Source organism: Galleria mellonella, unplaced genomic scaffold (genome assembly GCF_026898425.1).
Source record: "Galleria mellonella isolate WM207_F2 unplaced genomic scaffold, CSIRO_AGI_GalMel_v1 utg537, whole genome shotgun sequence".
Classification (NCBI taxonomy): Eukaryota; Metazoa; Arthropoda; class Insecta; order Lepidoptera; family Pyralidae; genus Galleria; species Galleria mellonella.
Genome location: NW_026442112.1, coordinates 576738 through 593495, shown reverse-complemented (window position 1 = coordinate 593495; position 16758 = coordinate 576738). Strand labels below are relative to the sequence as shown.

At 29.9% G+C, this 16758-nt stretch overlaps 1 protein-coding gene across 1 annotated transcript in view; it reads right to left on the bottom strand.

The window, feature by feature from the left end:
• Positions 1–3559: 3559 nt before the first annotated feature.
• The window catches only part of LOC113512497 (uncharacterized), a 92124-nt gene continuing 78925 nt past the window's right edge, over positions 3560–16758 (bottom strand). Inside the window, exons 5-7 of the mRNA XM_052898742.1 lie at positions 14120–14239; positions 13040–13184; positions 3560–7955 (exon numbers count right to left, since the gene is read on the bottom strand). Coding sequence (XP_052754702.1) covers positions 7870–7955; positions 13040–13184; positions 14120–14239 — 351 coding nt within the window. The 3' untranslated portion in view covers positions 3560–7869. The remainder of the gene's footprint in view (positions 7956–13039; positions 13185–14119; positions 14240–16758) is intronic.

Sequence of the window (16758 nt, the reverse complement as noted above, 5' to 3'; positions counted from 1 at the left end):
ATTATCGCACGCGTGCATATATTGCCGCGAATATCGTTTCTTTTCGTATCGCTTTCTTAATCATATCACAAATAACCAAGAGGCTGATTGAGAGGAGGGCATTGCACTTGGTCGGTTCAAGGCGGTGGATAGGTAACCTGGATCTGAGGGTAAGTTCGAACGAGCCAGAAGTACTGGGAAGCCTAAAGCCAGAACCGAATCCTGCAACCACAAAGTTTCAGGTCAGTGGTCTCCACTTTCATATATATATATATATATATATATATATATATATATATATATATATATATATATATATATCGATAGATGACGCCCACGGTAGAAGTAATGATATTTGAAAGTTTTGTTAACTGAAAGTTTTCCTTCTGTGATGTACTAAATTACATTAGGTCCTCATAGCAGAAATACATGAATTCTAATCCATTAGATCGAGCTGCCAGAAGGTATTTCAATCTATTATTTAAAATGTTACTGTGTGTAATATTTTAAATAATACATTTTAATGTATACCCCCACACACACACACAGAGAGAGAGAGAGAGAAAGAGAGAGAGAGAAAGAGAGAGAGAGACCCACACACACATTAATATGAATAAACGACATCTACTTATCTTTATCATTACAGAAGAAAATAAATGAAAAAAACGTACATGTTTCACATATAAATGATGTTAAAAAGTAGCTAATTTTCTTTCATTATGTTGAATAAGACTTCGTAGTGATTCTCAGAGAGAAAAGATTTAATTTCCGGAGAAAAAAATCATGTCCTTCGTTTCGGTGCTTTATTTTGTATTATATTGGGAGGAATTTCACAAGATTCAATTTACTGTATCAATGTACGAAACGACAATGAGTATTATGTTATTGTAAATGGAAAATATTATTACTTTCTCTGTTAATCACAAATTGTGTGAATAAAATTTATTTTTAGGCTATTGTATAATTTAAATTAAGATCTTATATTGCCATGTAGTCCCGACATAAAATAGGCTACCCCTTCCGTTCCCGTGGGTGTCGTAAAAGGCGACTAAGGGAATTAATGGTTAAGGGATGGGCAGCAACGTCCCTCTTAAAACGTCAATAAGTCTTAGCTGCGTTTGCCAACCCGCCCGCCAACCATGGAGAATACTGGCAAAACTCCCCAATAAGACGAGGCCTATGTTCAGCAGTGGACATTTAACAGTTGATATGATATGGTACTGAAATAAGCTGAAAAAGTAGATTAATACAATCTTACTACTATTGTAAATGTGAAAGTTTCTGAGGTTATTTGGATAGAATGTATGTTTGTTATTCTATGTTAAAACTATTTTGAAAATTAACAGATTTGAAGAATATGGAGAATGGGTATATTATATCCCTTCTTAACATATAGGATACATTATTTATTATACAGATTCACACGGACGAAGTTGCAACATACATATGATATAGTACCTTTCAGATGAAAAGGGTATTATTAGAGTTACGAGGGAACAAATATAAAAAATACAACCAAATTGAAAACCTCCTCCTTTTTTGAAGTCGATTAAAAAAATCCAAAGGAAAATTATATATTTTTCGGATGAACGTCGGAAAGTTCAACCACTATTTATAATTAAACTTTACATCTGCTCTAAGCCACCATATTCATAGCTTTTAGATCTAGTTATAATTAGTGAATCCCTCTATTTGTTACGGGTAAGCCGGTAGAAAGTTCTAGCAATTTTGAGTTAAAGCATAGACAGATTAAACGATAATTAGTAGTAGGTAGCTACTACGCAGGTGCCATTTATGGCTAAAGTTCCATGACCGCAGAGAAAACAGCCGGTGCCGCGTCCGCTGAACACGGTGTGATCTTCAATTCTTTTACAGAACGTTTGTCTATATAAATATATATGTTTAATAAATATAATACAATTACAATTAAATAATTAAATCGTAATAATAAAAAACAAAACGTAAACAAGCCTGTTAAAAATCATTTTTAAGAACAAGTATAATAATAATAAAAACAAGTAAATAAAATCTTGTACAAAAATCACTAGAGGGAGATCTAATAATCTACCTTAAGATGACTCGGTTAGAGGTAAAACACGTGTCGCAAAACGTCTGCGAACAAAATGAGAATCGGAGATTGATGGTAGTAATAGTGGTAGTCAGTCTTCAAATGTTCATAGTTACACACATACTAATTATAGCGGAATTAAAAAAAAATAATTCTAATCAAATAACCACAGGGAGAGTTTGTACAAAATTTAATTGGCATGAGTGGCTCAGTTCACTTGTATTTCTACTATGCAGCTACTACGTTGGCACAGTTTGCTATGTCTTTTTTTTAAAAGTGAGATATGATAGTGAAATTATAAGATACGGATTTATAACGACTTTATTTTTAAGAATAATAACACACAAGTAAATGACTCCGTGTACCCAATGACTTCTGTGGTACCATCAGTTTGTGTGCGACTGCCAACATTTAAAATTGACTACTATTATTACAAGTAGAAGTTCTACAACCTTCCATATGGTCATCAATCTCCGACAGATATTCAATCTACGCACATATTGCGACACGTGTTTCTCTAAACGTAGTTATAGAAACGCGAATGAAATAGAACTAGATAGCCATACATGTGACTTTATAAACTGATTCCTCTAATTAGTCATATCCAGCATTTTATATCTATTTTCAATGTTACCATTGGGTAAAAGAGAATATTAGTTGTTTGGTCTAACAGCCACATTACTACACCTTATCAAGTCGACCTCGCGGTTCCCTTTAAAAATTATCGTGGTTAATTATTGTTGAAGTCATCACGATAGGCTAACTGACCTGCTTCATCCTCGTCTATCATCCCTCACTAATGCCCCGCCGGTGTATTGATATAGCGCAGGTGGGGTCACCATTTTATTTTCACCCACAAAAAAAAATACCATTTCTGCTCAGCAACCAACTATCACGTGTACACAATGAAATCTAAATTATAAAAATCTCATTATAAGAATGTTTTACCAGAAAAACTCAATATTTTCTTCAAAGAAATAAAAAGAAAAAAGAAATAAATATTGGTCGAAAAATGACAGGAAACAACTAAGGAAGAACCTTTCATAAGCATTTCATAGTCGTATTTTTAATAATTATATATTTCCTAAAAATACTGATATTAATATTCTTTTTTTTATTTATAAATAAAAAATTAAGGTATTTGTTCCACAAAAAAATATTGAAATTTCAAATCGATAGTATGCATACGTAGTTTCTGATTTATTGTTGAAAATTTAATATGGAGTTGGCTAAAATACCACATAATATATGCACAAAAAAAGACAGTCGAAATGAACCCACCCCTTGTATTAAAAATTGATTGGGCAATTCATTTATAAATAAAATTTAAACAATATCACAACTAATTCAGAAATAAAACTATAGAATAATAATAAACAGTGCGGTTTATTTCGCTTTTACAACTTTGTCAACTCATTTTAAACTGTAACATTGAAGGGTGGTGGTGAAGAGGGGGTCACAATTACTAGTATAACGTCACCCGCCAGTAACAGGAAGTCAATAAAACGAAGATTACTTTTCGTGTATTCCATTTAATGAAATACATAAATTCGGGTTGGCACAACTACACAGTATCAACAGTGGAAATATAAGGAAGAAATATTTCTCAGTCATAGAAAAACTACGAATTTGGTTCTACATAGAGCAACAAAACAATAAAACACAGGCCACCACGAGGATACTTAAAGAATAAGATATTATAAGATAATATTACATAAAGGCTGTTTTTATGGGCATACCCATGAGACTAGGAAAATTACCGTTTCGTTTCATCTTCAATTCTCCATTGTACCATAACTTTATTAACCTATCGAAATAATGAAATAAAAATATAATTATGTTCTTAAAAATAAATATTTAAAGTCAGTTTTACAAGTTCCGGGTAATTAATATTATAATATTTCTACATTCTTCATAATTCAACTAATCAAGCGCTGTCAATTCATTAGGATGTTAACAGTAATCAGTAATTTACAAGTATGAAAAAAATTGTTTAATTTATACCTTCATTTTTATTATTTGTATAAGATAGCGGTAGATAATATTTCGACTAATTAGAATTTTTTTTCGCACCTTGGTAAGTAGACATAGAAGCATTTTAAATACTTTCTTAATTTATATCAATATAATTGAGTAACATATAAATTGTATACATTAATTTACGAAACGTTTTTATTTTTTACATTTTTCTGTTGAGTTACTTTCATTTCTTCTATAGATAAAATCATCGTAAAGTAAAATATCAATTAGCTTAATTTATTACCTTAAGAATATAAGTACATTTCAAGATTACCTTTCGATAAGTAAGTATCAAACTGAAAAGGAATAAATAAATCTGGGTACACCCACAGATATGTTACAGAATTGGGAATTTTTGATCTTATTAATTACATTTATATATTATACGCATATCTACAAATTACATTAAAATTATATAAGAATACTCGTATAATATACTAATAACATAAAAGTATTGAAGTCAAAGCCTTAATAATTTATATATAGACATTTTTTTTCTTTTGTACAATAACATCATATAATTTAATCGTAACTCCTTTAAGAACTTATAACAGATCTTTTTATAGACAAAACTTATAAATTTGATACCAGAGAATCCAATTTAGAGGTTCGATACTTTATATTATATACATCACAACACTAAATATAAAAGAAATTCTTTTATGACAGTTGATATCGGAGTTTCGCGTATCCAACAATAAACTTTCACGTTCAATTTGGATGATGTTTATAGTATAATGAATATACAATTATAGACATATATATTTAAAATTATTGGAGATTTTATATATTTTTTTTTTTACTCAATTTAATGGACGGTGTCGTAAAGACATTTATGTAAAATCAACAATATCAAAAAAATCCGGCGGGCAGGTTTTTGATCACAACTTAATTATACCTAACTTCATGTTCGAGATTAGATTTTTCTTTATAATCTCGTCATAAGAAATACACGGATACATCTTTTGTTTCTGATAGTGTTTCACCACACTTTTTTTTTATCAAATTATCAAATCAATTGAATAGACCTTCAAAATAAAATCAAAGATTTTCCACGACTTTTTGAATACTATCTTCGTGAGATACATACGAGTATATGCTTTCAAAGTGTCATAAAATAGAATATTTCTCTGTGTACAGCTACTCTATCGACATTCCTTTGTCATATTCGTGTCACTTAAATGGATCATTTGTAAATGACAGAATGAGGGTATTCGAATTCAGTCATAAAACCACAACAAGAAGATAGAGAGGAAGTCTGTCGTTTTTTGCAAGGAATGATTTTAAAAGAATGAATGCCTATGAAGATGACAGCTAAAATTCTAACAATAAACTATAGTTACCTAGTTCTCTATAACTTTTTTTTTAACAGTATCCTTCCATTAAGCACAACAAACTATATAACTCTCTCATCATATTTTTCTTATCATAATACAATTTCATACAATATCATATACAATATGTGTCCATGACATTATAGTATAGTTTTCAATATAAAATACATCCATAAATTATTCTGCTTTACAAATACCAACTGATTTTGAAACTAATTTCAGTATTTAATAAGCCGCGCTTACTATTTTGACGTATATCACTATTGGGTCCCGAAGAAAATTGTATTGTATTTAAAACTTGATTACACAACAAAGACCTCATGCTCAATTATATTTTATTTCATAATAAAACAAACAGAATTAATCAGTAAATCTAGGCTCAAAAAGGTGATGTTTTTGTCAATGTATAAATCATTTGGGAAACATACTCATATCTGTTACACCAAAGCATGTATTTTATATACCAAAACCCTCTATTTCATTCATTATCTCGTATGTAAATAATAAGAGAAAACGTATTTATTTAAAGGTACTAAAATAACACCGTCATCTGACTAAATAAAAAAGCTGTCTTCTTTTATAAATAATCCATTAGCGATGCCTTAATTGTTAATGTTATCTCATAAGCTACTTAAGTTATTATTTCGATAATTGATGAGACTGTATCTGATTACTCGATCATATTGAAGCAAATGAAAAGACAAAATACAGAAATATCATAAAATAAGTTAATTTTAAAATTGCGCGTTGTTTACTCATATTTTAAATTTATGATTAGAACTTAACGAGTACCTACATATCTAATAATTCCCGATGGTAAATTTAAAATATTATTGACTATGTACTTTACAATTTACTACACAATAGATAATGTTAATCGGGTAAAGACACTACTAATTAAGTAAATTGATCAATTTAATTTATGTGAAAAGACATTGATATCTAAATCGATCGTGAATTAAATCATTATTTTTGTGAACAGTTTAAAAAAAGGCAAGAAATAAGACGAGCGGCTCACAAACAACACACATAGATACTCTTGAACCAACCCAGTAAAGCGGTAAATACTGTTAAACTATAGAACAATAGAACACTTTAAAATAAAGCAGCCTTTATAATGAGAACAATGGTGTAGGCATTTAGGTACTTTTTGTGTTTGTTTATTCTAAAATTATATAAAGGATTATTACGTTGATTTAATTCTATCAAACAAATGTGCTATTCTCATGCATTGGCATTGTATTCGTAAGGTAAAATTTCCAACATTGATCGCCGAAGCTAAGAAAGTTTGAAACAAACATAATTTTCTTCTTCAGAGTTTCCATAATATTAAAAGTTCATTAGATAAAAACATTTTGTCAGCAAAATCTATACTTATAATAAATCTGTAGAAAGGTCAATATATTGGAAATATAATTCATGTACAGAATTCAGGGAGTGATTAGTGATCGATAATGATGCCAAAAATGCAATCAGTAAAATTTTTGTCTGTCTGTCTGTATGTTCATTATAGAAACAAAAACTATTCGACGGATTTTAACGACACTTGCTATAATTATTCTTCATGCTCCTAGGCAGGTTATAGTATACTTTTCAACACGTTACGATCAATAGGAGTAGAGCAGTGAAGGGAAATGTTGGGAAAACGGAAGAAGTTACTCCATTTTTAAGCTTCCGTCGCATGTGCAGGCTTAATGGCCACTTTTTAAAATGTCCACCCGTGCGAAGCCGGGACGGGCCGCTAGTGTATAAATAAAAATATAAAGTAATTAAAGTGTATTATATACTCGATGAAAAATTGAGTATTCAAAATACATTCAAATTATTTGGAATATAATGGATAGATATTTAATCAAAATCAATTAGATATTGGTAATATTATAGGATCAATGAAGTTTTACGTTAATTTATTACCAGGAATTATTTGTCTATAGGAAACTTTTAAAAATAAAAAATTTGAAACTTTCTTAATCTTTTGAAATAATTAAAAAATCTACTAGATAATGAATCATATTGTATGTAATATGCTGAATATTAACATAACATCCAATAAATAATCTATTATTGAAGTTAACATAAATAAAAAAATGCTCATATGCAGTGACTCCTGATCTTTACTTGACTTGCACATGGAAAAATGTGTGATTTGTTATATACATAATAATATGACAAACAAACAGTAACAATAATCTATAAGTAAACACATTATAACAAATATGGCTTATAATTGAAAAATATTATTAAATTATAGTTTATCAAATATAAAAAATATTTTTTTCCACTATGTCTAGCTGGATTATTGACCCAAATTAATTAAAAACAATTTAAATTTAGAATATACCCAACCTAATGTGCTTACCTCGCAAATGTGTTTTTTTGTTTTGTTACGCGATGTGTTAAACTATATCAGAACACATTTATTAATTTCGTCTACCTATATTTAATATATACTACACTACTTAGAAACATTTATCTTAATGCAGTCGACAGAAGGATGATTACTGAAAGCACTGTGATGGTCGATGTCACTGCTGGCCCGAGTTGTATACCAGCATCTGGAAAAAAAGACAGAAATTACACGTCTTCGCAAAACTCTGAAGACAATTGGCAATTGCTTATTCACAGTTACAAGATGATGAAGCAGAAGAAGCTTAGTTGGACAACGTTTCAATATTTTAATTTTTCAAATTAATGTTCTGATATTTTAAGACTGTTCATTACAAAGTATGGCAATGTGAAAATTTATCAGCGCATTTATCAAAACCAATTGAACATAGTTAATTTTTCTGATTGATTAAAAAATATTTTAAAGCAAAATATGAAGTAGGTGCAAAGTTTTTAGTAGTACATTTATATGCAACATATTTCATTAATGTTTAAATTCGCAATAAGAGAACCTTTTAAATATTCAATCAAAAACATTGAACTTTATGTTTTTGTTTTTAATTTGACGATAGTTGTGACGTTGTAATACTACGTCAAGCAAAGGTTATGAACGCTCTAAATTAGAACTGTCCAAACCATGGCACGGGGGCCACATGCGGCCCGCGGCTTAAATTGATACGGCTCGCCAAATCTTTTCTAGCTACTACCAATATTGATGTTGATGTTGACAGAATCGTAAAAGAAAAATTAATGAAAATGTAATACAATAACAAAATAAGGCTATTATAGCTGCATTTTGTTTTTACAAATATTTTGCAGCCCCCCAATGAATTTTGTCATTTTTATTGGCCCTAGATCCTATCTAGCTTGGACAGCCCTACTCTAAATAATGTTAGTCACTTGTTCCATGCTTCGGACGGCACATAATGACATCTTCCGGTAAGGCACCTTAGGGAAGGCAACGTAGAAACTCATAATACCTAAGAGTTACTATCCTCACAAGATTATTAGAAACATGATAAACTTTTTTTTTTTAATATTTAACCATTACTGTTTCTATTTCATATTTAAATAGGCTGAATGGATTAGAATGATTTTTTTATATATATCGTTGAAGCAGCGAACAAACGTATACAGTTCTGCTTATGGACGTAATACTAGGGTCATTACGTGTGCCATGTCGAAACATCGACAATAAAATTCAATATGTCGGCAATTTTATCTGAAATTGCGTCGCGTTGTGTCCCGAAAATAAAATTCGTATTTGTGATACTGTAGCGAACTAAAGGCTTAAATTTGTAATTGTTTTATTATTTTGTTTCTTGTAAATATATTTGTAATGTTACTAGTGACCCACTCCGACTTTGCACAGCTAGGTAGATAGATATAAATACGAATTAGTAAACTATAAAAAAAGAATAACAAAGGGAAAGTAAAACATTTTTTAAAGATATTTTAAAATTATTTAAGTTTTTTGAGTTTATCTATTACGAACAAAAAATACTTCCTCTTTATAATATTACTTTAGTTTTAGAAATGTCAATATAATATTCATGAGTAGGAAAAATTGAAGTAAAACCTTAGTTATCTTATTCGCGTGGTAATAATAGGCGATATGAGGTAGGTAATACAGGTATATCTGTTATAGATATACCCATAATATGATTAAATGGGTTGTTATCATAATAAATCAGACAAATGTATTAATGATGGCTTTAAATTTTGAAACATATGATTTATATCATAGATTTCATTAATACCTTCAGTAGATAAGTCGGATAATATATTACTGACCTCTATCCGTGTAAGACAAATTCATTACAAGCCTCCGAGTCTGTTAGAACAATCTATTAAAACTAACAGAACGATTAATTTAAAACGGGTCAGATTATAAAATGGGTTGTGCTAATAAAAGAGGATCGTCGTCTCCAACAATGCCATGCCAAATATTTATATATACTAATTTGTAATATAAAATATATTACTTTACAAATTAATGAACGAGTACACTATTTAAAAAAAAACAAAGATTAGTTGAGTCGGGTGAGTAATATATAGCAATAACTATAGATACACTGGTCCAATAACGAATATGTTAAAAGTATTTGAAAATAGATATTCGACTGATATGGGCAATATCGAAATGCCTGTTGACGTCTTTTGCGCCATCAATGTCCAGAGGAATCCAATATATAGATATCGGATCGGTATCCATTTTATCCATGTTTGCATATAGCATTCTCGACTAAAGTACACGTAAATTCATTCATTTATTCTTGAGTATTTTTGTTCATGAGTTAAGTGAGCTGAAACGAAAAACACAAAATCGATGTCAATGGGAGATCACTGTAGACGCTCTCTGCCCTATTCACAGCATGCAGAAAATTAAAGAAAATTTCAATTGTTCTTATATTAAAATTATATGTAAAATAATCGTACGTGTCAAAACTTATTGATTTAATTTAATTTGCTTAACCGCGCAAACTCATTATCGTAAGTGGGTATTTCAAGAAGCCCTTTCTTACTGCTAAGATACAACCTTAAGAATAAAGATTACATTATTTATTCCTATGGTACAACCCTACTACATTTGAGTTCTAATGCAATAGTCTATTATTTTTTCTTCGTTATAAATAATGTAAGTAAATGATATTATGCATAAATAAAATACAAAACACTCTTCATGCCAATTTTAATTACGATGTTATTGTAAAATTTATATGGTAGAACGTTTGTATCTACAAATATAAATTATACACAAAGGGAACTTTGCTTAAGTAATTTATGTAATTGTTTTTAGAAATGTAAATGTGACATAATAACACAACAGACTTAACATTAAATATTGCAATTTAAGATTGAAACGCTAATAAAATATATCTACGTCACAAATTACCATTTTGTATGGAGGTAAATGGTCATATATTTAACAGCCATTAAGCTTGTATCCCATTATATTCATCTACTATACAATGAGAGGAAATTAACCTAATTGCTACAAACTCCCTTACAGACCAAGTAGTTTCGTAGGTACCTTTAATAGTCGTGTTATTGAATTTCGTAAATTAAATATTTAATACAAAAATCTTAACATAGAATATTTATTGGTGATTATATTTCGAACTTTAACGTCAAATTTTCTTAAAAAAATTTTTAAACTTATTTTACTTGAATATTCCCACAGTTTAAAATTTTAGATATGAATTCCGATTATTTAGAATTTAAATTATCTTTCCTTGCACTAAGTTTATCCTAGTTACCCTAGTTGACTGTTAAATTAATTGGGATCGAATATAAATATTTTATTAAATATTTATATTGGCAAAGGCAAGTTTTTAAATGAAACTTAATATAATAACAAGCTGATTGATTGAAAATAATAAAAAAGTGTTCCGTGTGGTCCTGGCATAAAATAGGCCACACCTTCCTTTCCCGTGGATGTCGTAAGAGGCGACTAAGAGAGGGCGGGGAATGAGCAGCCGCTTCCCTCTTAAAACACCTTTAAAGCCTAACTGCGGTTGCAAACCCGCCTGCCAAACATGACAACTTCTGGCAAAACCCCCAAGGGGGAAGTTTATGTTCAGCAGTGGACAGTTAAAAACTAATATCATGATGATGATGAATAAAAAAGTGTAAGCACCTATCTGTAATTTTGATTCAATAATGTACTCAGTCTTGTTATCAAAGATTCTAAAATGTAACTTTAATCAACAAAGGTGATTCACAGGCGGGGTGGATGTACGACCGTACTTGTTTAATTTGGTAAAGGTAGGAAGCCGAAATTAATTAAAATGTTTTCTTCAAATTTTAGCTCCTGCCAAATGCAAAATATCAAGTCATGTGAAAGAAGAGAGCTACAAATTAATAATATCCATGAAAAGTGCTCGTTAAAATTAAAATACACAACTGAAGGGTTTCCCATAAAACTGACTACAATATTTATATATAACTGACTATATCCTGCAGTTTTGCCCACCTATCTGTGTACTAATATTCATTCAAACAATTCAAACATATGATAGAATATCAAATATTCAATAACGTTACAAAACTTTTATAATATTTTTATCACGTTATTAAGCATGTTTTAATACTTTAATATCAATAAAAACAATTACATTAATTTATTGTATTGTATACAAGGGAGATGAAAAGATATATGACAAAAAATCATCTTAATCATCAGTAAAATTAAAGAAATGGATGTCAATAAGAAATTCACTACAGTTGATATACATCCAATTAGCTACAACTGTTTAAAATTCGGAGATACGCGAAAAGTATATTTAAGTGGATTGGAATTTTGCATCAGTAAGAGAAAAAAAAAACGAATAATACCAGATGTGTCCTTATTGTTTTTATTATTTTTGTTATACCTACAATTGTTTAATAAATTCAATTGTCACATGCACTATTGTAAAATATAACTATCAGTCATTGACCAGTTTGTGAATTGGTCTTGCAAAAGTCAGCCATTGTATAGAGGCTGCCATCGCACGACATCATACGTCTCTATTGAAAACATCGTGATGTGATTTTAGTTTAATGAAAGTTTTAGTGGGTATTGTAAACAAGATACGAAGTTTGATTCAGTCTGTGGAACCTGTTGGATGTTCTAGCCCTGGAAGGTGAAGTTGAAGATGCTGGCAAAGAAGCAGCAAGAATCAGAAGAAGAATAAGACGCGTTTATCGCTCTCTATGAGAGAATCTGATGATTTCTCTTTGTGTACTGTGTCTGATGAACTGATTAAATATTTGCGTGACACAATTTGTGTATGTGTAATATTTTACATACAATTGTGTTCCGTATATGATCAATGACCGAGTTGACACACCAAATTTAGAATACAGTATTCTGGGAGTTCTGAGAATAAAGGTTTGAACTCGTATATATGCGACGCTATAATTACAGACTGAATAAAATAGACCTTCCCTAATTATAAGATATATTGTTAACACAAAAAATGTATTTATATTAGCTTCTCCGACAAACTGTGCTTTGTTCCTACAGTGTATATTTTTTTCCTATCGAAGTAGAGACTATCTTGTTTCTCAAGTTGGGGCAAACCATATGTATCTTATATTCATTAAAATAAAACACACACGAACATACACCTATGTGTGTATATAAATATATATGTATATACACACACTTAAATTATAATCTGTTGTAGTTACTGCTTTGTTTATATATATATATATATATGTTCTGATACATATTTCTGTATTTAAATATAAATAAAAAAAATCATACTTGTCTCTGGTTGTCGATATATCGAATAGACAACCGCATCATGTTCTTTCAGCTTACTGGACGCAGTTGTAGGTATTCGCACTTCTATTGAACTCTTTTCATGTGTTTTAATGTATATGGAGTATATAATCGCCGTACACCGAATCTGTAACAAAATAACCAAAAATCAATATATAGTATAAGTATTAAATTTAAGATTGTTCTGTTTATTTTTCATGTTTTAGACAAAATCTCCAACGAACTGTTATCAATTAGTCATTTATTTTATCAAACTACAGCAGCAAAGCGGAGGAATTTTTATGTCAAATGACCCTGAACAACAAATTGATCACTTGGGCCTATTAAAATAATAATAAACATCATTGGACATACATATATAACTATACATTACAACGCCATCTGTGGCCAAATTATGCAAAGCTTGTATCACTTATACTAGAAACCTTTTTTTTGTTAATACATACATATTATATATAAAAATCATCCAGGTGGTACAATCAGACATACTCGTATATATAATAATGTATTTTTGTATTACACAAAGATCGAACTCGCGATCATGAGGTGAGGTAGTAATAGACAAACCTCGATACATTAAATTACTAGAATTTTTAGTAGAAATGCGTTACTAAATAAATTAATTACTATCAATCTTGAGTATCTTGAGTATTGAATGAATTAATTAATGAGTATACTTTATTTGTATTATACAATGTATAAGAGAATAAAAAAACATATAATAGATAAATTTGTAACAGTATACAAGTCTTATTGCTGAAAACAATGTTATGTACTTCGATCGCGCGAATTAGTAAGTACATAAAGTATCCTATGTACTAAGTTACGATATAATCTACCCGTATATCGAAAATCATTCACATCCGTGTAGTGGTTTCTGCGTGAAAGAGTAACATACACAGGTACAAAATTTCGCATTTAATAAATTAATAAGATTACAAAATATAAAGCGTTTTCATGTTACCGAAATAACCATTTTAGACAGTTATAGGTAGACATATATATACATATATACACATACACATAATAGAATACACAGTATGGTAATAGAATTCCACTTACCCTTAATCTTCCTTCAACAAAATGGTGGTTTTGAACAACAAACTGGATAGTGCTGTAAGCTGTCATCAATCCGTCTGGTGTCTGACCATCCACTCTATGCATTACATGCTGTTTGTGAGCCTGACAAAATATACAACTGTATTAAAACATAATAGTAATAGTAATCTCCTTACAAATATAATACAATATGGGTTTTACCCGCGATTTCGTTGGCGTGATTGGAATCTGAGGGCCTACCATGAAATGTTTCCCGAAATTTCGGAGCCAAACGAAACACAAATGTAATGTTAAAATTACATAATACATGCCGTTTAGACATATTAAAAATGTTAAAATATTGTTCCTTTGGACTTTTATGATAGGATGTATGACAAAGGAAATGTTAAACTCCATTTATTGATCCGATTTTGGTATAAACAAAAACACGAAATTGAGTCCGAAATTTCGGAATTTCATTTCATGGTAGACCCGCTGTTTATTAACCGAGATAAAAAGTAACCTATAAGCTTCTCCATCCCCTATAGTACGAGTATACCTTAAAATATAGGGTTATACCAAATTTCATATTTATAATATTAATAAGGTATTATAGAAAATTATTACGAGGATCTTAATAAGAGTAATAGATGTCAAAATAATATATTATTATAAATTTTGTCTGTCTTTCTCTCTGTATCTTTATTTCGGTATCATGCAAAAACCACTGCACCAAATTAAATGCGGTTCTCACAGTTGTATTTTTGATAATCTAACTTAAAATTTGGTGTATGTTTTATATTAGTACCGTAATGAAAAATGTGCAAAATAATTGAGTTTTGTACTTCTGAAATTCACGCGTACAAAGTGACAGACAAAAAGCTTATGAAATATAATTTTAACTAATTTCAAGAAATAACGTTCAATCTTAATTTAATTACGATTATTTCCTAACGACTCTGTTTAGCGATATCTATTTTTAACAATAATCTTAGTAATATTATAACCATTTGTAAAGATTGTAAAGATGTTTAAAATTTGTTACCTAATCACGCTAAAAGGCTGAACTGATATGAATAAAATTTGGTACACGGGTAGATTAGATCCTAACTTAATACAGAATACTTCATATCTATTTTACTTTATATACTGATTTAAATGGATAAAGCCGCGGGAAAAAATTAGTAAACAATAAATACCTATCTTATATCCATAAATTACAGTAAGTTTAGTTTCATTCGTTTCTGTGAAAAGAAATGGTATCATTTGTATGAGATCTGGTGCGTCGCCTAAGCCGTAGATTCTACTTTGACACCAAACTCCCTTAGATTAAGAGTGTGCTGCTTGATTTATGTCTTAATTCGCTACAGAGATTAAGAATTTAAGAAACTATATTTCACTAATATTATAAATGTGTAAGTTGTGAAGACATTTTGATGTTTGTTTGTTGGTGGGTAACAAATTCATTTCAACGAAATATGATACTTTAATTACTGATTCACGCGGGCAAAGCTGCGTAAAAAATTTAGTTATTCATATAGCGAACATATTCATAACCTTTAATTTTTATAAACATTTAAATGGGCATTTAGAATTAAAAAAAATGTAGAAAAATGTAAAAATTTATTAATCTCTTGCACTAATTACCTAATACAATAAATGTCTATCTATCTTTACGTCAAGTCCCATGCGTAGGAGGTAGATGAAACCCCGTACGAAAGACTTACTATTTTATCTTTACTGTACTCGTATTATCTACTTATCATATCATCTAATTAATTATTATTATTTTAATTAAGTATCATTTTCATTTTAGGCCATAACTGCACCATATTTATAAACTATAGGTATATTCTGAAAATCCGTGATAGGTAAAAACATTGTTCTATAGTCCCTGTAATATCGTTTTAATTTATTAATAATAATAAATTTAATTACTTTCAGGGCACTATAAAAAGTCATCTAGGAATTCTGGGCATATATCTTGCGACGTCCAGTTTTGCGGTCATCTGGAGGAGAAGGCTAAGATAGCTTCCAAGAAGTTAGGAGTGCTCAATAGGGTGAGACGATATTTCATGCCAGAACACCGCCTGAAATTATATAAAGCCCAAGTCAGGCCGCATATGGAATACTGTTCTCACCTGTGGGCAGGAGCGCCACAGTACCAACTCCTTCCGTTAGACCGCATTCAAAGTCGGGCGGCTCGAATTATCGATAGTCAACGCCTTATATTGATCCACTGAAAGATCATCTCTGTGCATATCATGGGGAGTGTTCTGAGGAAATTGATACCTGCTGCTGATTTTCATTGTTTCATCCCAATCATCTGGACGAGTGGCGGTCTTCCACCGTGTTTTTCAATATTCTTTGTCAACTTCCAATTTTCCGATTAATAATAATAAACGTTTTGTTTTAATTTATTAATAATAATCATCAATCATATTGAAAATAATATTTAGGTATAAGCAGATATAAATTTCTGATTTATATAAATATAACTTAACATTGAATTAATTTTATTATAAAGATTTATTTCGTTATAACTTTGTAATGACTGTCGCATATCAGTAATGACAAAGTGTAGGAAACCAACTCTTGCAATAGTACCATATCACCTTATTGTACCATATTTTTAGCAATAAATTTCATTCGTTCATTCGTCC